This window comes from Xyrauchen texanus, chromosome 28, assembly GCF_025860055.1.
Source record: "Xyrauchen texanus isolate HMW12.3.18 chromosome 28, RBS_HiC_50CHRs, whole genome shotgun sequence".
In the NCBI taxonomy this organism is placed as follows: domain Eukaryota; kingdom Metazoa; phylum Chordata; class Actinopteri; order Cypriniformes; family Catostomidae; genus Xyrauchen; species Xyrauchen texanus.
This window is the reverse complement of record NC_068303.1, coordinates 38,823,248-38,846,855: the sequence shown is the minus strand read 5'-3', so window position 1 is coordinate 38,846,855 and position 23,608 is coordinate 38,823,248. Positions and strand designations below refer to the sequence as shown.

The 23,608-nt window shown below is 37.9% G+C and overlaps 1 protein-coding gene across 2 annotated transcripts; it reads right to left on the bottom strand.

Moving 5' to 3' along the window:
* Positions 1-34: 34 nt before the first annotated feature.
* pcmt (protein-L-isoaspartate (D-aspartate) O-methyltransferase) lies at positions 35-22,241 on the bottom strand. Of its 2 annotated transcripts, none has more exons than XM_052095831.1 (8): positions 22,116-22,241; positions 19,474-19,578; positions 18,563-18,594; positions 18,375-18,479; positions 16,769-16,889; positions 7,035-7,120; positions 6,475-6,644; positions 35-3,688 (listed from the first exon to the last, which is right to left on the bottom strand). In XM_052095831.1, exons 1-8 carry the CDS (start codon positions 22,168-22,170, stop codon positions 3,676-3,678), a joined length of 687 nt encoding a protein of 228 aa, XP_051951791.1. In that variant the 5' UTR covers positions 22,171-22,241; the 3' UTR covers positions 35-3,675. The 2 variants fall into 2 exon arrangements, with proteins under 2 accessions (XP_051951791.1, XP_051951790.1); XM_052095830.1 differs by having other exon boundaries at positions 6,423-6,644; positions 22,116-22,185.
* Positions 22,242-23,608: the final 1,367 nt, after the last annotated feature.

Here is a 23,608-nt window from a genome sequence, read left to right as displayed (position 1 = left end):
GGTAAAAAATGTACAAAGAGGAACAAAAGCTTTTTTACTGTTTAACAATTCATAATTTCTATTGAACATGGAGTGGATCTGTTGAACACATGACAGGACAACATTTTTAAGAGAGCCACAATAAAAGATGAATAGATGTTCAAAAGATACAAAAAATAACTAAGTATGATAACATTTTGATTGGTATGAATAAAGGTTATTTTGTACTTCTGATTTTTCCAGTTCAAAACAACAGAACTCACATTTGACATGTATACGGTATAAAACATTACAGATTCATACTATTCATATGTTGGGCAATTCCAAAGAAATATCTGCAACAACATGAAACAAATAAAAGTTTCAACTAAATGAACAAAACCCCATTTTAAATTTGAACACAGGAACTTTTTTTAAAAAGGCTTTGATGCAAGCATATGAGGCTGTTATAAAATTTTACATATTTGTCAGTAAGAAAGAGCTGGGAAGCAATTAAAGAATATTTGTAAAATTAAAACAAAAAGGTTTATATATCAAACAGAAAATGCTTGAATACTGCAAACAAAATTTGTTATGTAAGTAAACCTAAAAAAAAAAAAAAAAAAACTGCCTTTTTCTTTTTTTAATCCTTTCACCCCTGCTGAGGTCCGTGCACAACACTGATCAGTGCAGTGGTAGTAGAGGTCGACCAATAACGTTAGTTATTGGTCGACAATAGTTTTTTAAAATTGATGCATAGAAAGTTACATTTTCGTAGTCGGCATAGTCAGAGTACAAAATGAAAAAAATCCTATTTTACCCATGTAGTTTATTTTTCAACCAATAATAATAATAATAAAAAAAAGATTGGGTACATTTCATGGGACTTTTAACACTAAACAATCCTGAAATACACACTGGTGACTCATATTTTGAAATGACGGAGACTTCATTACAATGCTCTATGTTTTATTTTTACCAAATTAAGCTTTTAATAGCCTATATATTATTGTTACTATTCACAATGTATTTGAGACATGATGCATGTGGTGACGAGGGATGTTTCCCTTCGTCAAATTAAATTTTTTTCTGTGCATGCCCTCGCTTAAATTTAAAAAAGTAATTATCAGGAGCCTGGGTAGCTCAGCGAGTAAAGATGCTGACTAACACCCCTGTAGTTGCGAGTTCAAATCCAGGGCATGCTGAGTGACTCCAGCCAGGTCTACTAAGCAACCAAATTGGCCCGGTTGCTAGGGAAGGTAGAGTCACATGGGGTAACCTCCTCCTGGTCGCTATAATGTGTGGTTCACGCTCTCGGTGGGGTGCGTGGTGAGTTGTGCGTGGATGCCGTGGAGAATAGCGTGAAGCCTCCACATGCGCTATGTCTCCACGGTAACACGCTCAACAAGCCACATGATAAGATGTGCGGTTTGACGGTCTCAGACGCGGAGGCAACTGAGAGTCGTCCTCAACCTCCTGGATCAAGGCGAGTCGCCAACACAAGGACTTAGAGTGCATTGGGAATTGGGCATTCCAAATTGAGGAGAAAAAGGGGAGGGGAAAAAAAACGTAATTATCAACTGAACGTGGAGGAAAAACTATCAGCAACTATCGGCATAGATTTTTGCATACAACCAACTGTCAGCACCGATTAATCGGTAAAACCGAAGTATCGGTCTACCTCTAAGTGGTAGGCTATAATTTTTTGTAAGCATAAATGAATGATCATCAATTCAGATTATCAGATTATGTGACAGAAAAGACAAGTGAAAAAATTCAGTGCTTAGCCATGTTTATTCATTCAAAGCCATATTTGTGTGGGCAGCAAACACACAAACATTCAGAGACGTATCAATGAAAACCACTGACAATCAAAATGACCATTGTGAAGCTTTAGCTGAGTCCAGTGTCCCAGATATCTGCTGCACATGTAAGTGAGAGATGGATATTGGTATACAGCTTATTCTGATCTTTAAGTAAAGTGAACAATTGCAAAACTTGTGCTCCATATGTAGACCCAGCTCTGTTTTAATGGTGTTTTAAAGTGTTCTTAAATTTCAAATTAAGCAGATATGTCTGATGTCTGTTTGGATAAGTTGCATTCAGGGATACTGTAAAAATACAGATAAACACTCGCCTGTGACCGCACATTCTATAGTAATGCACCACATTGCTTTGTTGCTTGGCAACTGTAAACAGCCTACAGTTAATGTTACTTGGTGCAAGAATAGTTTATTTCAATTATTTATAACTATTATTTCAACATTAGTGTCTTCAATCATATTGCTGTTGCTGCCATTTTCTAAAAGCAATTATTAAATGACTAGAATAGTCATGTCATATCTCTAGAATACTTGATTCGGATTGGTCAATAATTCCATTTTGCGGTCAAATATTTGTATATAAAATTGACTGTTGAAAACAGGCAAGTGTTTCCCTATATAGCTGTTCTACTTTGATGGCTCTCATATCAATCTGCACTCTTTCTAGTCACATAACAATTGAACCCAAATCAATATTTCACGTCCATGTATGCATTTATTTGGTTAATAAATGTAATAAGCAGAATATTGTGCAGTCAGCCTGACTTTAGTGCAAAATAAACCCCTTCAGGTATCAACAAGACCCTGGTCACGATCAACCTGTCAGGCTTTTTTATGCTACCAGCGGACTGCATCATTGTCATTTCTAAGCCATTCGAGGATGTGCGATTTTACCATGATCAGTGTTGGGTGTAATCTGTTGATTGACTATTGATTTTTAAGTCAACAAGTAGTGTAAAAATTACATTTGAAATTCTTGTAATCAAATTACATTCACTCACTTTCAATTAAGTTATTTTACTTACGTTCCTTGGGTTACATGTTATGTAGAATACCTTTAAATGTTTTTGTCTGTTTGCAGTTCTGCGACAGCTGAAGGACGTGCGCCCCTAAAAAAAGAGAAATGTGTGGTGTGGTATAAATTAGTGGAGTGTATGACTCGCATGCGACAATGTATGAGGAACAATACATTTGAAATTCGTTGAGTGGAAAAACAAAAACTTCTCTGTAATCAGTAATCAGATTAGTTTTAGATTTGTAGTGGATTACTTTTTTTTTTTTAGTAATTTACCCAACACTGACTTTGATTAATGAGGTTCTATTCACACTGTGCCTAAGAACACTGCATTACAATGGTAAGATCATTTTAACGCATGGCCTCTCATGGCTTATTGCTTTAGAACTCTCTTTTTTTTCTGCCTGGGCAGCGCATGCTTTCGCTAAAAACACAAGCCATTACGGTTAATGTTGATATGTAGAGCAAAGAGAGCTCTACACCTTATGAACAGTAGTAATTATGCTTTAATAACAGGCTGAATTCAGCACAACAGCCAACCCGCATATTCAGTTTACAATAAGCGGAGATGCATGAAGAAAACAATCCAATTGACTATAATATTGAAGTCATCACAAGAAATGTGCACCTGCGCATCCAAAAACAAAACAAAACACTGCATTCACACAATTCTCAAACTGCAGCCGTAAAAAAGTCAACACAAAGCCCTACTCCACATTTTTCCTTGTTACATAAAAAAAAACTGTTCTCTACATCCATCTTTCACAACAGTCAGACTGTCACAGGTATGGAAATACCTCCCCTTTTTGAAGTCCAGATGTATGTATGTGTGTGTGTGTGTGTGTCTCCTGGTGTGAGGAGTATTGCCAGATCATCCTTTCAAAGTTCATCCCTGTAAAAAATAAAGAGAAAAATTTACTGTGGACATCAACAGTTTGCACCTGCATGCATAACACAAAATGACATTTTAAAGCATGGCAGGGGGCACAAATGTAATAACTGCTCCTAAATGTAATAAAGGCCCTAAACAAGTTTTGGCCCTAAATGTGATAAAGGCCCTAAATGTTACAGCTTTTGGTCCTAAATGTAGTAAATGTCCTAAATTTAACAGCTTTTAATGCTAAATGTAAAAAGGCCCAAACGGTAATAACGTTTGGTCCTAAATGTAATGTAAACTTTTGGTCTTACATTTAATTAAAGGCTTTACATATAATTATTCTTACATTTTACACCTATGAACCATTTATTAATGAATTATTAACACTAATAACAATGTAAGTGTACCTTAATATAATATCTACACCTATGAACTGTTTATTAATTAGGTAATTATGAAAGTGAATGATATATGGGTACATAGGTTAACAGTGTTAATAACGCATTCATAAATGATTCATAGTGTAATTACGTCTTACATTTATTACTAGGGCCAGAGGTATAATTAGAGTTATAACAATATTATAAATATAGTTATTACAAGGGCTGGCAATTGCTTATATTTTTAATCAAATTAATCGCATACCAATATTTGCTGAGAAAATATTACATTATTGATTCCTAAGGCTTCTACTTTGTATGTTGAAAGGTGATAAAAAAAAAATCATTTCCGGGTTTTTTGGCTTTGTCTGAAGTACAAAAAAAATACATAACTTCTTTTCTTCATGTTTTTCGGTTAAATTAGTCAAATCTTTCGGATATTTCTCCCCGTTCTTCTCATAGGAATGAATGAGTAACTATGGCAATGGGGAAACGATATCCACCAGATTTCAGCAATGCGTGTTGTGATTGGTGGATTAAAAGCTTAATGTGATTTGCTAAAGAGGACTTCCTAAAAAAATATATAATTTTTTAATCTAAACATGGCAGGAAAGTCTCAAAAAAAGCCACACAAAATCCAAAGCGATCCACACATGACGATTTGCAAATACAGATTCAACAATCCATAAATAAATGTAACAATATTCACATATTGATGCAAATTCAAGAACTTGATAAATAGGTATTTGTAAAAACATTTTGAATTCATTCAAGTTATAAGTATTTGTGTGGGCAATTGGGGGAATTTTTGTGCCCTCACTTGTATATTTATAAATTGTATTTTGGACTAATGAATGTGTATTATGTGCTGTGCATTTATGAATTGTATTTTGTAAATATAATATTTTTGAGATCATTCTGGCTCCATATAGAGTGTGGCTGACTGGGCAACATCAATTACATTTAAGTTATACAAGTAAGTTGCTCTAGACTTTAAGTCGCAGGAACTTTCGGATGATTAAAAAAAAAAAAAAAAAAACATTTTGACAGCTCTAAAATATATATATATATATATATATATATAATGCTGTCAAAATTAAAATGATAACATATACAATTACTTAAAAGTGGTTAACATGAATTTTTTTTAATTACATTAAACACATTTACCATTAATAATGGTGGGACTAGGGGGATGTGTCCGCCTGAAGTCATTACACTGATTCACACACAACAAACACACACAACAGCGATGGTCAAGGACTTCTTAATGCTATTTGTACAAAACAAGCCCAGATGGGACTTGTGACAGAAAACAAGTACTTCATAGCCTCTGTAATTACCACAGAAGCAAGGCAAGTCTTAACTATCATCAAAACGAAGAATGAGAAGTTGTTTGTAAGCACTTTTCATGTGGCGATCAATGCATTACAATGGTGTTGACGCCCTGACACGAATCATGAACGCGGCTTCACAACTACTGAAATTGGTTAGCCACAGTCTGCCAGCTGATTAATATTGTGGAGGATGAGAGTTTAAGGTATTTAATGACCATTGCAATGAATATGCAACCTATGTGGGATCTAGTTCTTTCAATTAGTCAAACTCCCAATTAGACTTTGGGAAACGTTTAATGTTACTTTTATATTAGTTAAATTTTTTTGCATTTCTATCTTTATACTGTGGAAGGCTTTGTTTGGAAAATGTTAATATAGCATTATATTGTTACATATGATTTTGTTTTCCTAAAAAGTTATAAATGCATTTTGACAAGAAAATAAGTATATACAGAGTCAAATTTCAGCACTTTCAAAATCTATGAAAAATTATGCGATTAATTATGATTAAAAATGTTAATTGATTGACAACACTAATATACATGTACACGCACTGAGCACAATATTAGGTTCACCTGTACACCTACTTACTCATGCGATTATCTAATCAGCCAATCGTGTGGCAGTAGTGCAATGCATAAAAGCATGCATATATGGGTCAGGAGCATTAGTTCATGTTCACATCAACCATCAGAATGGGGTAAAAATGTGATCTCAGTGATTTCGACCATGGCATGATTGTTGGTGCCAGATGGGCTGGTTTGAGTATTTCTCAAAGCCATAATGTCAAGTGCAAACAGCATTTGATGCATTGTTTCATTTGTCCTTATTTAGAAAGCATTTTTATACATCATGCCCATTCCAGCAGTTAAGTGCAAACTAGAAATATCTATGGGTTTTTGTCAAATCAGGCACACTGGTGGGTTAAAGTCACAAATAATGTGCAGCTGTTCTGATGAACGGTATGGAACAGAAAAAAATATGACAAACGGCAAACACATCCTCTGTCTACTGCGGACCACACCGTTTCACCTGTGCCCTAGAAGAGAAAGGAAACAGAGGACAGACAGAAAGTCACTTCCACCTGGACCACTGCTTGTCTTTGTCTGTTAAAGGCACGTAAATCACGCCCATCAGTGGCTTCATTTTGGTACTGCCATCCTCCAGTTTGTCATACTGCTCCAACATCTGGTTTCCTCCTGCTGGCCCGACTGGCAGAATCAGACGCCCACCTGGCTTAAGCTGGTCCAACAACTATAAAAAAATATATACACATACAACAATAAAGCAAGGAATAGTTTTTAAACTTAAAAACTAACAAAAGAACATGTTGCATGTATTATACCTTAAGAGGTATTCAGCTATTTCTTTCCTCATTAAAACAGTTTTACCCCTAAAGAAATGAATAGCACTTATAATGCAAGTCCATAATCCAAGTGCCTTGTTGATGCCACAATTACATTTTTTAACAGAGTCAAAATAATTTTGTGTGGTAATTGACGTTATGCCACAAGTGCTGTCGATAGTACTTAACTTTATTATTGTGAAAATATTATTGTATTGAACCCAGAACATTCATTTAAGCTAAAGGTACAATTACAGCAAGGGACCAAACTATACATGTGTGTTTTCAGGGAGGCTTACTGCTTGTGGAACATTAGGAGCTGCAGCTCCAACATGTATGGCGTCATAAGGTGCTTCCTCAGTATAGCCCATTCTTCCATCTCCAACTGTAAGCACACAGCATTAGTACACAATATATTATGGCTGAGCCCAAATCACTGTTCTTTCTTTATAGTAATTCTGTGCTCACGTTGTGTCGGAATTACTGCAATTACAAGATGAAAAAACCTTGAAGATTCTACTCTGAGCTGTTCATGTCCTGGGATTTCTTATGTTTTTTGTTTCTGTGACAACACTCATAACGCCCTCAACTCATGGCATTGGTTGAGTAACGTTGTTGGGGTGGGTCTAAGCAGGTCTCTCAGAACAAACACAGGAATTATTATAGCACCACAGAGACACAATGTTTACAGTTTTGAGAAATTTTACCTATGAATGGCTTACTTATAGTTGTCTCTGCATATTAAGATGGTATAGGAGAAAGTATTTTAACACTGAAAAAATTACACACTTCAGCATTAAGAACAAAGAAAGTGCTCCAGGTAATAAAATGGCATTTCAAACAGAAATATGTGTTCACTACCTAAAACTGTAAAGGCCAAAATGGTTCTTTTTACATGATGCCACAACTGTCATGTCTGAGCTTTCATAGAATGTTTACAACTTTTAATTATGGTAATTCGGACATGATGTGAAAGCACCAGAAGTGTATTGTAAGTCACCAGGGCTGGACTGGCAATCTGGCATACTGGACATTTTACCGATGGGCCAATGCACTTTGGGGCCAATCATGGGCATACTGGCCAGCGGGAGAACTGAGGGGGCCAGATGTGTGTCCGCAAAACGTGCAGAACGGACCACAAATCGGCACCGCGATATGCAATAAAGGACAGCAACACCACCTATTTTTTATCATATGTATGTTATGTATCAAACACTGTACTGACATTTTAAAAAGAGAAATTGTAAAACTTTTTTCCTCAAAAGCCTGTTGCATCATATTTGATACATGGATTCAAAGCCTTTTTTTTCTTCAATAAAATAATATACAAAATTTTAATCAAGCACAAGTTGCTTATATTCAGTAAATACTCATTTTAAAATATCAGTAGCAATATAATCATTACGGTCACTTTTACGTTATTAAAATCAGCAAAGATTTCACATAAAAATATATCAGTCTTACAGATTAATCAGTGCCGATAGTTGCTTTTTGAAACTACCAGTTATTGGAAAAATCAACAAAGATAGTTACTGATAGTCACCCCCACTCCCCCTCCCTCCCCTCCATGTTTTCCCCCTCCAGTGGCCAAAAAACTGAATCTGTTTAATATATAGGCTATAAAAATATTTACATATAGAGGATTATAACGGAGCCAAGTCATTGTCATCATCACAGTTTATGGACTAAATCATGATTATTAATACAAAATATTAAAATTGTAGTTATTATTGGGTTTTGGTTGCACAAAAATCAGTGCCCCTCACAGTTAGGAAAGAATAAGAAAATGTTTTAACATTAAATTTTTCAAAATTCAGATCTGCTCTTTATAACAATAGGAAGATCAGACCTTTCCTATCTCAGCATGCTACCCAACTCCTTGCCCAGGCTCTTATTATATCTAGACTGGACTACTGCAATGCTTTTCTGGAAGGACTTCCTGCATGTACAATCAAACCTCTGCAACTGATCCAGAATGCAGCAGCACAATTGGTCTTCAATGAGCCCTGCACTGGTTGCCAGTGGTTCCTTGCATCAAGTTCAAGGCATTGATGCTCGCTAACAGAACATCTACTGGCTCTGCAACCCTATCTACACTCACTACTTCAAATCTATGTGCAATCTAGATATCAAGATTTCAAAAGTCTGATTGCTTGATGGAAGCGGTCATGGAGTCAGCTGGAGCTGCGATGGTGTGAGAGTAGCCCATGGCTCGGGTGGATGGAGTCTCTGATGATCCTCCGATCTTTTTTCACACACCGCCTGGTATAGATGTCCTGGAGGGAGGTAAGGTCACCTCCGATGATGTGTCAGATAGTGGGTCAGGTAGCGGTTGAGGGCAGTGCTTTTGCCATACCAGGCAGTGATGCAGCCAGTCAGGATGCTCTCTACAGTGCTGGTGTAGAATCGTGTGAGGATGTGGTGATTCATTCCAAACTTCCTCAGCCATCTCAGGAAGAACAGGCGCTGGTGAGCCTTCCTCACAACAGCCTCTGTGTGGATGGACCATGTGAGTTCCTCGGTGATGTGCACACCGAGGAACTTGAAGCTGCTGACTCTCTCCACCGGTGCTCCATTGATGGTGATGAGGCTGTGTTCTCTTTTCTTTTAAGTCTACCAAAAGCTCCTTGGTCTTACTGGCGTTGAGGGAGAGGTTGTGCTCCTGACACCAGCATCTTAGAGTGTGCACTTCCTCTCTGTAGGCTGTTTCATCATTGTCAGTGTTATCACTGTGTTATCGTATCATCAGCAAACTTAATGAAGGCATTGGAGCTATGTGTTGCCACATATGTGTACAAGAAATACAGAAGTGGGTTGAGAACACAGCCTTGCGGGGCTCCGGTGTTGAGGGTAAGTGGTGAGGAGATGTTACAGCTCATTCTGACCACCTGGTGTCAGCCTGACAGGAAGTCCAGGATCCAGCTGCACATCAAGCTGTTTAAGCCCAGAGTTTCACATTAAGCTTGGAGGGCACTATGGTGTTGAATGCTGAGCTGTAGTCTACAAACAGCATTCTCACATATGTGGAACACATGTGTTCCTTTATTCCAGGTGGGAAAGAGCAGTGTGTAGTGTAGATGCAATGGCATCATCAGTGGAGCGGTTGATGTGGTAAGCAAACTGGAGTGAATTCAGTGAGGCAGGCAGCACAGAGCAGATGTAATCTCTGATAAGTCTCTCAAAGCATTTGCTGATGATGGAGGTCAGAGCAACTGGATGCAGTCATTCAAGCAAGTGATTTTGGATTGCTTTGGTACAGGCACAATGGTGGATGTTTTAAGGCATGTGAGGACCACAGACAAGGAGAGGTAAAGGTTGAAAATACCCGTAAAAACACCAGCCAGTTGGTTTGTGCACGCTCTGTTGACGCAGCCCGGAATGCTGTCTAGTCCCACGGCTTTACGGATATTCACCCATTGGAAGGATCGCGTTACATACACTACAGAGATGGAGAGTGAACTAACCTCTGTAGCTTCGGCCACGAGAGCTCTCTCCGCGAGGGCAGTGTTATTTCCCTTGAAACGAGCATAAAAAGTATTAAGATCATCCGGGAGAGATGCAGCGGTGTTCACGGCTGAGTTTTTATTCCCTTTAAAGTCCGTGATGATATTAATTCCCTGCCACATGTTTCTAGAGTCTGTTGAACTGTCCTTCAATCTTGTCCCTGTACTGGTGTTTGGCTGCTCTGATAGTTTTGCGGAGGGCATAACTGGTTTGTTTATGCTCCTCCGTGTTCCCGTAATGGAGGTCTGCACATTAAGTGCCACACAAACATCGCTATTAATCCACGGTTTCTGGTTGGGGAAGATCCATATTGTTTTGGTCGGCACTACATCATCCATGCACTTCCTGATGAAGGTTACGGTATCAGTGTAGACCTCGATGTCATCATCAGAGGCGGACCGGAACATCTTCCAGTGCGTGTGATCAAAACATTCTTGTAGCATAGAATCTGCTTGGTCCGACCAGCACTGGATTGTTCTGAGAGCAGGTGTTTCTTGTTTCAGTTTCTGCCTGTAAGTGGGCAGAAGCAGAATGGAAGAGTGGTCTGATTTGCCAAATGGTGGGCAGGGGAGGTATTTATAGCCATCTCGGAAAGGAGAGTAGCAATGGTCCAAAATCCGGTCCCCTCGTGTGTTGAAACCGATGTGTTGGTTGTTTTTCGTTGCTATTGACATGAAGTTGGCTTTGTTTAAGTTCCCAGTCACAATGAATGCGGCCTCAGGTTGCGCAGTTTCCTGCTCACTTACACTCCCATACGGTTCCTTTAGTGCCCGGTTTGTGTCGGCTTGTGGGGTGGATGTACACAGCAGTGATAATGACCGCTGTGAATTCCCTCGGTAGCCAGAATGGATGACACAGACGCATGAGAAATTCCAGATCAGGAGATCATAAATACTTGATAGAATGTATGTTCCTCTGATCACACCATGATTTGTTGATCATAAAACATACACCACCACCTCTGCCTCTGAGAGGTCTTTAGCTCTGTCTGCTCGGTGCATGGAGAACCCACGGGTTCGATGGCTGAGTCTGGAATCTCCGCAGACATCCAAGTTTCTATAAGGCAGATAATGCAGCAGTCCCTCATCTCTCGTTGGAAAGAGATACCCGCTCTCAGCTCGCAGAGCTTGTTGTCTAGAGACTGAACATTTGCCAGTAGAATGCTGGGTAGCGGGGTTCGATTTGCGTGATGTCTTAGTCTGACGAAAACAACGAGCCGTTCCCATTTTCCGACTAGGTTTCCGCGGCCGGGCTGCCCAGTTAAAGGGCTCCGCTGTCGTGTTTGAAAACAGCTGGTCGGCATTGAGGTATTTAAAGTCTGTTGTTTGGTGTGCTATTGCAGAACTAATGTCCAAAAGTGTTTGTCTATCGTAGACAATAAGGCAGACAATATCCAAGACAAACAAAAACATAAGAATTGTAGACAAAACAAACAAAAGACACATCTCTTTCACAAGCACTTGACCTAATCTTACTAATCCTATAACTGTCTTCTTTCTTCTTCTTCTTCTATTAAAAACATTTCTTAATTCATTCTTTTACCACAGTCTCTCACCTTCCTCTCTACTTGCACTTCTCTGAGCAATTTGCAACTTTGTATTACAGCACTATTTTTATTACTGCCTCCTTAGTATGAATCACTTCTGTTGTGTTCCGTATTTGTTAGTCGGTTTGGATAAAAGCATCTGCTAAATGAATACATGCAAATATAATTGTAAGTTATAATACAAATGTAATACGTTTATTTCAGATTTTAATTTTGAATTTTCATATTGTGTCCTACATCAGGATTATTTCTTTAGATGCAAAAGTGAAATGTTAAAATTGTTTATTGGTAAATTATAATTATAAGTAGAGCTTTCAAAGTTAACATTTTAAGAAATGTAAAAAAAAAAAACATTTTAATATAATTTCTTTAATTAAAAACCGTGAATTTTTCTAAATCGTGATTACCGTTAATGAAGCATAAACCGGCAAATACACTGGTCAGTGAAGGGTGAAACCTTTGAGATGTGTCCGTCTGGAGTCATTACACTGATGCACACACCACAAACATACACAACAGCAATGCCAGAAATCAAATGATGGGGAAATTACACTATTTGTTGGACAAAACAAGCCAAGATGAGACAAAAATCAAGTCCTTGGCAGGCTCTGTAAGGCACAACTTAATTATTACAGAAACACGTCATGTCTTCACTATCACCAAAATGCAGAATGAGACGTTGTTTGCAATCACTTTTCAGGTGGATTTCAAAGCCACTCTTGATGCTGGCATTGATGCCCTGACGCAAATAATGACGGGGCTTCACAAATGCTTTAGCAAAGCGGATAGCCACAGTCAGTGGAGGATGAGAGTTTAAGAGATATAATGCAAATTGCAATGAATATGCAACCTACAGATCTCCCACCTTTGTCAAAATGAGGTTTTATCCATTCACATGTATAATTTGTCTATTCCAAATAGGGTTGCAGCGGTATACTGGTTTCACGGTATACCACGGTTTGAAAATTGACGGTTATCATACCATGTACAGTACATTTGCATATCTACGGTATTGAGAAAAAAATGCAACTGGACAGAGAATCTCACATGCGCGTGTGCATCTCCTTTCCTCCATGTCTGCCTGTCAGACTCGTCAACTTGTGTCTCTCACACACACACACACACTAATGCAGCTGAGAAAATGTCAGAGAGAAGTGAGGCAAGGGGGTCTGACATGTATATATGTATGTGTGTGTGTGTGTGTGTGTGTGTGTGTGTGTGTGTGTGTGTGTGTGTGTGTTTTGTGATTTACGAGGACAATTTTGTAAGTTACAAATTAGTAATTACAAGGGTATTATGCTATAAATGTGATTTATGAGGACATTTCTAGTGTCCCCATAATTCAAATTGCTTAAAAATCATACTAAACAATGTTTTATTGAAAATGTAAAAATGCAGAAAGTTTTCTGTGATGATTAAGTTTAGGGGTTGTTAGGTTTAGAGGATAGAATCTATAGTTTGTACAGTATAAAAGTCATTATGTCTATGGAAAGTCCTCATAATTATAGGTAGACCAACATATGTGTGTGTGTGTGTGTGTGTGTGTGAGTGTGTGTGTGTGTGTGTGTGTGTGTGTGTGTGTGTGTGTGTGTGTGTGTGCGTGTATTTATCACTTTGTGGGGACCAAATGTCCCCATAAGGATAGTAAAACCCGAAATTTTTGACCTTGTGGGGACATTTTATTGGTCCCCTTGAGGAAAACATCTTATAAATCATACTAAATTATATTTTTTGAAAATGTAAAAATGCAGAAAGTTTTCTGTGAGGGTTAGGTTTAGGGGTAGGGTTAGGTTTAGGGGATAGAATATAAAGTTTGTACAGTATAAAAACCATTATGTCTATGGAAAGTCCCCATAAAACATGGAAACACAAGCGTGTGTGTGTGTGTGTGTGTGTGTGTGTGTGTGTGTGTGTGTGTTAAAGCAGTGTTTCTCAACTGGTCTATTCGGAATGGGTCGCGGACAGCAGGGAAATAACAATGCCATGGTTCTCCCATTGAATATGTTTTGGCGGCAGCCCAAGTGATAGACCATTTAGGACTGCCGAGGCAGATTTAATGATAATCTCGCAAACAGCTGAAGCAGACATGGGCAATTTACGGCCCGCGGGCTGGATCAGGCTCTCCAAATGGTTTAATGTGGCCAGCGGCTCATTTATCATAAAAGCGTTTTTTTTCCGTTTGGATAATTCAGTTAACTTGCATTGGGATGTCACGCGCCTTCACAAGCGTTTACATGCTCATGGTTGCCAGATAAGAGATGCAACACCCTCAATTTGAGATTTATACTTGCGCAAATTGGAAATATTCTGCCTAATGTTATAATTATTTTGTGCAATCTGGCAACCATGCGTGCACTTTTTCTGTCTCTCGCTTTCCCCTTTGAACAAATTTAGGCGTATAATTAAGTTATACGGCTACTCTGTGTCCATTCTTGAGGCTGCTTGTGATGTTTGGTGCTACTAATTTTGCAGGTAAATCTTCTCAGTGATATAGAAGTAGATATCGGCATCATTGACACACGGAGGGGTAATCATTTACATGCGAGCAAAAGCATGCCAGTGATGAATATGTATATGTATTTTGTATTTGTGCAATTTAGAAAGGCTTAAGTCCCTTCGCACCTGTATGTTAATCTAACTCTTGCAGTAATCATTTATCATAGTCATGCAGCCGGTGTTATTCAGTTGTGTGATGAAAGTCAAACCATCGAGGAGATCCGCATCATGACCCTTTTAGCATGTAAACTGGTAATGTTTTAGAACTCGCCCGCTTTGCTAAAAACATTAAAAGTTCAATAAATTAAAAAAATATATATATTATTAAAACAGACCCCTGATGTAGAGAGTGTTAAATTGAATAATAAATGAACAGGGAAGTAGAGATGGTAAAATACATTTATAATCTCAGCCTTTATTCAGTTTTTTAATGCCTGATAGAAAAGTATACCTTTGTTGAGTAATACAATACTTTTAGGCAATTGCAGAATAGTCTCACTAGTCACAGAAAATTAAAAAATCTGAAAATTGAGTACACAACTATTTCTGGTTTTAAAAGATACAAAAACCAAATCAATGCAGAACATTGTATCCCTATGCACTACTTAAAGCCCGATGTGACCCCTTTACCAAAATAGTTGCCCACCCCTGAGCTAAAGGCTTCTCATCTGCACTTTCGCATGAGTGTAACTATTATTTAAGACTAGCACACTGACCTAACCATGGTAACGAGGAGCCTTACCTTCTGTGTAATATGTGTATAAATATGTAATATTAGGTAACAAACGGGATAATAATGGGCTCATATAAGTAAATATGCTCTTCAATTTTTAAAAGGGGGGAGAGAAAACTTCCTGACGTCAACAACTCAAATAATGTCACTTGATGCATGTCTTGTACTTGAAAGCCTTGAACTAAACTATGCAACATAAAAGGAAATGCAACCCAGGATACGTCACTTGATTTCCGATGTAAAATCTGTCCTGAAGCAAAACCAGTTGAGAAACACTGAGTTAAAGGTACAGACAGGAGCCGCCTACAGTATATGTTAACTGTGAATAATCATAGGACATTACTTTAAAAGCTCACACAGCTGATGTTATTTTTCATTTAGTAGTTAATTTAACATGCTATGCTAACATGTAAACTAACATGCTTTAGTTATATTACATGTTATAGTTACATGCTATTTTTTATCATGTTTATAATTCGATTTATTATTAAAATTCTGTTAGCTTTCTTATTTTTTCTATTTATTTTATTTTCAAAAGGGAGACTTTTTTTACACATACTTCAATAAAATAAATGGTTTCAAGTTTCAATTATAATAAAGTGTTTGCTCAAAAATAAATAAATAAATAAAATAACCCTTCTGTTTTCACTGATAATAGTAATTGTGTAATACCGTATACCGTGATATTTTCTGAGACGGTTATCATACAGTGAAAATCTCATACCGTTGCAACCCTAATTCCAAATTATGCAAGAACATTTTTTTTTTCAATTGTTTGCCCAGGGAAAACTTGCTGCCATGATGCTAGGGCAGGGGTCAGCAACCTTTTTGACATGGAGTGCCATTTTTTATTTTCCTGGTCAATGGCTCTGCTTTTGGGTGTGGTTTAATTTATATTTTGAATAGATTTTTATCAGATTATGGTTTCTCTTTTAATCTTTTAATGTAATTTTGAGTGTGACTATGGTTTAAGGAGGGTGTATCTGTATGCTGGGTTGGAAATCTCAAGGATTATTAGTGGTGTTTTTCTTATTACATCATGTGTTGTTCTGAAAGCAAAAAGCAACAAATGTAGGCTGTCATCCGCATAGCCTGACCGAAGCAAAACGGGCGTGTTTAATCGCGCGATTAAATGAAACTCGTCGGCTCATGATGCATGAATGGCTTTCACGCACTGCACGAGTCCGTTGGTTATGCTGCAGTCTCATCACATTTTTACTTTTTGTTTAGCCTTCAGTTCAGCTCATGGAAACACGCTGCATGATCATGAAGAAGGTGTATCAAGATGTAGACTGGAATGCAGGTGCGTAATTTATATAAATAATATTGTCTACTTCTCTCACCGTTGCTAGAGTGCCAGTGATTACGCTTCCACATGCCAATGCTGGCAAGCGTGCCATAGGTTGCCAACCTCTGTGCTAGGGTGTTGTGGGTGGTTGCCAGGGCATTGCTTGAAAACTTAAAAGTCAAAACAGCCCAAGTCTCTATGATATTCTGGTCTCAAGATATGGCTCATGTCCCTCCTTCAATGTAAATCTAAGGGATTTTTCAGGCATTTTATCATCCGACAGGGAAAATAAAACTTTAATCTGGTCTCTAAGAAAAGTAATTAAAAAAAAATGAATCCTAACCATATGTACATATGAGCAAGAGCAAGCACCTCTAATAGATTTCATGCTTGAATTCAACTGTAGTTCATAGCAAAAACATTCTTGGTTATTGGACAAGAGATGGGCAAGTAGAATAAAACCAACCAATGACTTTGATCCTCCCTGAAGAGATCAAACTAGGGTCGTCTTTCTTTACATTAGTTATGGAGTCATCCACTAGTTCCTTTATATGATCAATGCCAATCACCTTCCCTTTCGGACCAACCTGCAACACAACACACACACCCACTATAATAATACACACACAACAACAAAAACACAAACAACACTGAGTGCTACTGTCAATAAAGGCCAAAGTATACTTCAGGTGCCCGAGTTGCAGATCACTAAGTATACAGTATGCGTGACGCAAATTTCAATCAAGTTGCTCTACCCCGCGCCACCTAGATTTTCTTGATCCGTGCACATGGTCCTCACTGTGCACATCGCTAATGCATGTGCCTGTACATAAAGAGTATCACAAAGAAGTTGTAGTGCGCATGCGTCAAACGCATTCGTATTTGCTCGTGGTCAGAAGAGTATACTCAAAAATGCAACGTAGTCGACCAGGCGCGAGTCGATCCGGAACGCACAAAAATGAAGTTTACCTGGGCCTTAAGGAGGACTAAACTTCCAAAAATAAATAAAAAGATGAAAAAAGAAATAAAAGAACAAATGGTTCATTTGTCCATAACCTGTCCATAGACCTTTTTAATTATCAACATCAGGAGTTTTGGTTGCAATTTATAGGATTGCATGAAGGACAGCAGTGTCTAGTTTAGATGCCGTTTATTAATTAAAAATGCTGCCTACATTTTAAATGGTCCTGTGGTGTGACAAATTATTTCTAAAAGTAATTAATATAAGCTCATTAATGATAGTTCATGCTAAAACTGAAAATGCTCTTATAATTTACGCGTTGGAACATTCCTTCAACTCACTGGTTGTGTTTGTCACGCGTCAGTTCACGTGCCATCGCGCTTACGTCACGGGAGCACTCGGGTAAATTCTGCCATTTGTCAACACCTGACTGGAATGTCACCGCAGGAGATAGGATGGATTTATCTAATGCTGACTATCTTTGCTTTTTGCACCCACAAATATCTAATCAACATCCACTCCCATTCTAAGGAACTGCTGAGACAGGATCTTTTTCAACAAATCTTATAAAGTGTTTTGCTGTGGAAAGAAAGTCATCTCAGATGGCATGAGGGTGAGTATATTATCAGAGAACTGTCATTTTTGGGTGAACTTTCCTTTTAAAGCTGCATGCATAAGTATAAAAGGACTAGCAAAATGCATTTTAAAATAGTTTTAGATGGAGTACAGCCTATCAAACCACAGGATGTGATATCTTCCCAAATACAAAAATATATTAATGCAATACTAATTAAATGTAATAAATCATAAATCAAAATACCAAACCAATAAATTGAGTAAATTGATATAAAAATAATTATATCAATAATTATTGATATAATTATTTTGATAAGTAAATTAATGTAAATGAAAAACATTTACATTAATTTACATTAATGAATTTTTTACATTTGGTGCTCTATATTACAAAAACAGTTTCATTGTTTAACTATAGAAAGCTAATTAATACAAGATTCATAGATGTGATGATTGTGTTTGCATTTAATCATACTACAGAAATGTGAAAACCAAAGCAATTCCGTGAATGCGATGGGATGTTAATGTGACTTACCATTCTGGCAAAGCAGACGGACAGGATTCCAGAGCCTGATCCCACATCCAGAGCCTTTGCTCCCTCGTACAGGTGATCATGCAGAAGCTCCAGCGCGTATGCATGCTGCAGCACATCAACATGTTTAAACATGTCAACAACTGTTATTATAAATGGTGCTTAATGCAAGAAATGCACTTTTAACTTACCATATGTGGTGCACTGATTGTTGCTTGGTAACCTGTACAAAATTGCATAAACCAAAAAAGACCATTGTTATATATAGAAATCATTGCAAAAGAGAAAATACCTCAAGAGAATACCCATACTAACACCATGTCTACACTGGAAGTGTCAACGCTAAACATCACCTTAGAATTAGGGCTGGGTGATTAATAAAATGTTATTTTCAATTACGATTTTGGTTTCCAACAATTCCAGCATTACAGTTGAAGTCAGAAGTTTACATTCAACTTAGCCAAATATATATAAACTCAGTTTTCCTCAATTTAACTTGGGTCAAATATTTTGGGTAGCCTTCATCAAGCTTCTCACAATAAGTTGCAAGGTGGATTTGGAGTGCGTCTGGGAGACATTGGAGGACTTGGAGAATCATAAACGGCGAAATAATGTCCTAATTGTTGGAATCCTAAGGACAAAGAAGGTCGGGATATGGTGAAATTCCTGGACGGGCTCTTTTCGAGTCTGATCCACATAACAGGCCATAAGCTGGAAATCGAGCGAGCTCACAGGGTTCCTTAGTATATAATCTTAGTATATAATTTTTTTTTTCCATTGTATTAAAATTACCACTTTAATTACCATTTAAAATGACTATTTAGCTATTTTAATTACATGACATATCAAATTGTGTGCTATCAGATATATCGGAATTATATCGGTCTATCAGCCACTCTGCTCTCTAGATATCGGCATCACACATGTCCAGTGTAGACACTGTTATATATATATATATATATATATATATATATATATATATATATATATATATACACACACACACACACACACACACACACACACAGCTTTGCACTGCAACATAGCAAGCCATAGATGGCACTGTGGGAACAAAATTATAACTTTGGATTGTGACACATACCTAAAGATTGTGGCGAGTCCATATATGGATTACATCTGGAGAAATGGGCACGATCTGTAGCCAACATAACTTCATATACACGGTCCGATTTAATGATCCCATTTTCTGGAAAAGAACAAATACAAATTGATAGGTTGAAACCTGCATTACAGTATGTTTATTGTAAGTATAATGTTCAAGATATTCCAATATCAGCCAGTTTTGCCTCTCTGTGTGACTGCAGACATTTTGAAACAAGGGAAATTCTACCCTTTTAATCTATAACAGGGGTGTCCAAAATTTTTACTGGGGGTCAGAGGCAAAAAGAAATAAGGTGTCTTGGGCCGCACCTTTGTAATAATAATACCACGATAATAATCACATTTTGTGTTACTAAAGTATATTTCTCTCACCAAGAACACTTGTAACAGAACAGTGATGCAGGGAAGAGGGGTGGTGACAAAAGTGACAAAATGCCCTAAAGTTTAAAATGTGGGGGGAAAGCATGCCCTTGTTTCTGTTTTGTTTTTTTACAAACTGTACATTTTCATGTTTAGAAAAAATGCCCTTATAAACATATCCATAGGGTAATTATTGCCCAATTCATGGAAAAGTTAATTTCTGACAACGCAGTAATGTAACAAATATTATACAGGGTAAGAGCTTTTTACTTTCAATGCCCTTGGATTTTGCGTTCTTATTTTTTGACATCCATTTAGTGTCACAGCAAAGCACAAGTAGTTTTGGGTAGTGCCCGACCCATATTATCGGCCGATATTAGCCTTTCACATATATATCGTATCGGCGTATGTGCGTGGATGCCACGGTGGATGGCGTGAAGCCTCCTCACGCGCTATATCTCCACGGTAACGCGCTCAACAAGCCACATGATAAGATGCGTGGATTGATGTCTCAGATGCAGATTTTCTCAGAGGTTCTGAGGTTCGCCTCTGCCACCCGGATTGAGGCGAGTCACTACACCCCACGAGGACATAGAGTGCATTGGGAATTGGGCATTCAAAATTGGGGAGAAAAAAATCATCTGTCTTTGTGGTTGCTAGGCTGTTCTAAGTGTTTTAGCAAAAGAGCCCAATCCAAAGTCTCAATTCTGGTCTCGATTTTCTTGGGTACCTCCTTCAGTGCAAGTTTGCTTCCCTGTATTATGATCCACCAGGCAAAAACCATAAATCAGATTGCTATGAAAAGCATCATGTCAAATTATATATTCATGTCCCAAGCACAAATGGTGTGGAAAAGATACTAGCTTAAATGTAATAACTGGGGTAAAGGGGTTTATTTAAATCACTTACCCTACATATGAGCAGCCGTAATAGTGATGCTTGAAAAGGGAAGCACAAATAAATATAGGCCAGCTCACTGACCACTTAAACTCTGAATAAAGGCAGAGTTTAATAAAGAGTTTAGGAGGATGGGTTCACATGCCAAAGGAGTATTATTAGTTTCCGCAAGCAACTATTAGATTAGTTTAAATTGCTCATGCTAATCTTATGTCTAGATGCAGCACTGACTTTTTGAAACTGTAATAATTTTATAATAATCAGTGTCTGAATATTTCAAGGGAAACTATTCAATAGAAATCAATCTCAATTTGTGCCTACAAATGCAGCATCAATATTAACCATTGTGTGACCTTTGGGACATTTTGTCTTTTTCATTTTTTTCGATCATTTTGGCTGTGTTAATGCCAACGCCCAAAGGTGCGTATTTTTGGGGGAATTTTGATATTTCAACCTCAGTTCCTTTAGTACATCTACAATACACTGTGCACACAAAATAGTTACACTCAGGACTTTCTGGACAAAAATGTCCCCATTGAAACCCATTAAAACTGCAATATTTGATCCCATTGGCATTAAAGCATAAAATCATGAATTATATTATATTATGCATTCATTCGGTGCCCTGGCTTCAAAATGTGAAGTTTGACGCGGACGTTTTCGTCCTCTAAGGACCTCTGAGTTACTTGTTTTTATTGACGCACAAGGGTTAAGGCTAAAAGTCCTAAACTGCAGTGACGTCAAAGTTATGACATTAACATATGGTGCGCCACGCCCACTAAACTCCAAATTAAAACTGCACATTCGATAACCATATAATAATCAGCTGTTTAAACAATTATTTTAACTATTATAAAGGGTTTAGGGTACTTTTAACTGTATGAACGAGTTGATTTTAGGATCAGTTGATAAATGCTAAATGACGGTGTAGTTAATACACGAAGAAAACCCACCAAACAATACGAAACACGAACAGAAAAGAAAAATGAACAGCTTTAACACACTGATCACATAAAGAGAGCAGATTATATGCAGGGGGTTGATTAGTCATGATCGCATACTGTTCTGCTAATGGCTAGCCAACAACAAATGAGTAACATTGAGGCACATTTTAAAAGTTTTAAACCCACCACAGCAGTTATTATTTGTCTGTCTAAAATAATAACACACGCATGAACAAAAGCGAAATAAAGTCGAGCCGTTATAACACGCATGAGCCCAGTTTCCTTCAGTAGTAACGCAATGCTAGTACACAGACGCGCACTTTACCTCACCACACGCCTAAACACAGCCCCGTTGCTAAGCAGAACACTGTGCATATGCCTGTTTTTGCTCATGTTAACATGCAGAGCTGATTAAACTCACTGCGGAGGTTGTTGACGAGCTCTGCGTGGCTCGCTCCTCCGGATTTCCACGCCATTATTATAAACACTATCTGCGGATCAGGTAGAGTGCGGCTGTCAACGCCGCGCCTGCGCAAATCGCCTTCCGACGACGTCACCACTTCCAGCGCCGATATGTCACCAGACATGACACTGTGCCGCAACACTCCTTAATCGTTTTGTGCAGTGTTTTCCTAAATTATCCTATTTTGTCTGTCTTTTGGGGTGTTTGGAAATTTAGGAATGTATCAGTGCTCTAGTAGTGTTATTACCATGAGTGAAAAGTAAGGCTGTGTTGCACAAGACAACAAATCTTCTGACATATCTGAGTTTCTTATATTTATCTCTTCATCTTATTAAAACACTAATGTCATACGTCATGAAAAGAAAATAAAATGTGTGTGGTGAAAAAAGTAATAACAATAAAATCACGATTTTCATTGACTGTAAAAGATATGCTGTTGTACAGTGTTAATTTAGTATTAATATTAGTGAAAATAAAATAGAGTACCAAGGGCAGTAGCGGTTCTAGCTTGTTTGGCGCCCTGGGTTAAACCCGCTTTGACAAGCCCCCAAAGATGGGATTGTGATTCTACATGAGAATACCCCCTGGGCGACTGCTCATGTGACCTGTGCCTAAATCCGCCACTGACCAAGGGAGTACTACTATGATAGTTTACAGTTTAAATAATATATAATTTTTTCACATTGCGGTAATGAGAATCTTTCCCTCACATCTCACGCAAGCTGCCTCTCGATCAAGCTTACCCGCACTCACACACATTATCAACACATCTCTCACAACAGGAACATTTCCCAATACCTTACAGCAGGCTTGAGTAACCCCACTGCTCAAAAAACCAACACATAACCCGACAGTAGTTGACAACTACAGACCAGTCTCTCTCATACGTTTCCTGAATAAAACTATTGAGATGGTCATATTTGTGACAAGGCAGGCAAAGAATGAGGATCTAAGTGCAGCTTTATTAAAATAAACAAGAACACTCAGAATAAAGAAAAACACAGGGATCCTAGCACAGCACATAACAAAACATGCGAGAACTGACAAACTATCTGGGGAAAACAAGGGCTTATATACAAGGGAACAAACAAGGGAACGAGGAACACCTGGGGAAACAATCAGGGAATGAGAAATAATCAGGGAGAACCAATCAAGGAATAGAACTACAAAGGACTACAAAACTAACAAGAACTAAACAAGAATTTCAACATAAATGTACAAAAACCAAAGACAACAGGGAATATGACAGTATTCAACCAGTTGTCTGCTATTCTCACACAGAACAACCTACTCAACAGGCCTCTGTCTGGCTTCAAAAAAGGACACTCAACAGAGACTGCCCTCTTGTCAGTAGCTGAAGCCCTCCGACTGGCAAGAGCTAACTTTAAATCATCCGTCCTCATCCTCCTTGGCTTGTCTGCTGCTTTCGACACAGTGAACCACAAGATCCT

Excerpts from the sequence above, each read along its gene's own strand:
- pcmt (XM_052095831.1), bottom strand. The coding sequence starts at position 22,170 with ATGGCGTGGAAATCCGGAGGAGCGAGCCACGCAGAGCTCGTCAACAAC. Across the intron at positions 18,595-19,473 it reads GGACTCGCCACAATCTTTAG|GTTACCAAGCAACAATCAGT; the intron begins GTATGTGTCACA and ends AATTTTGTACAG. Across the intron at positions 7,121-16,768 it reads AGGGAGGATCAAAGTCATTG|TTGGAGATGGAAGAATGGGC; the intron begins GTTGGTTTTATT and ends GTGTGCTTACAG.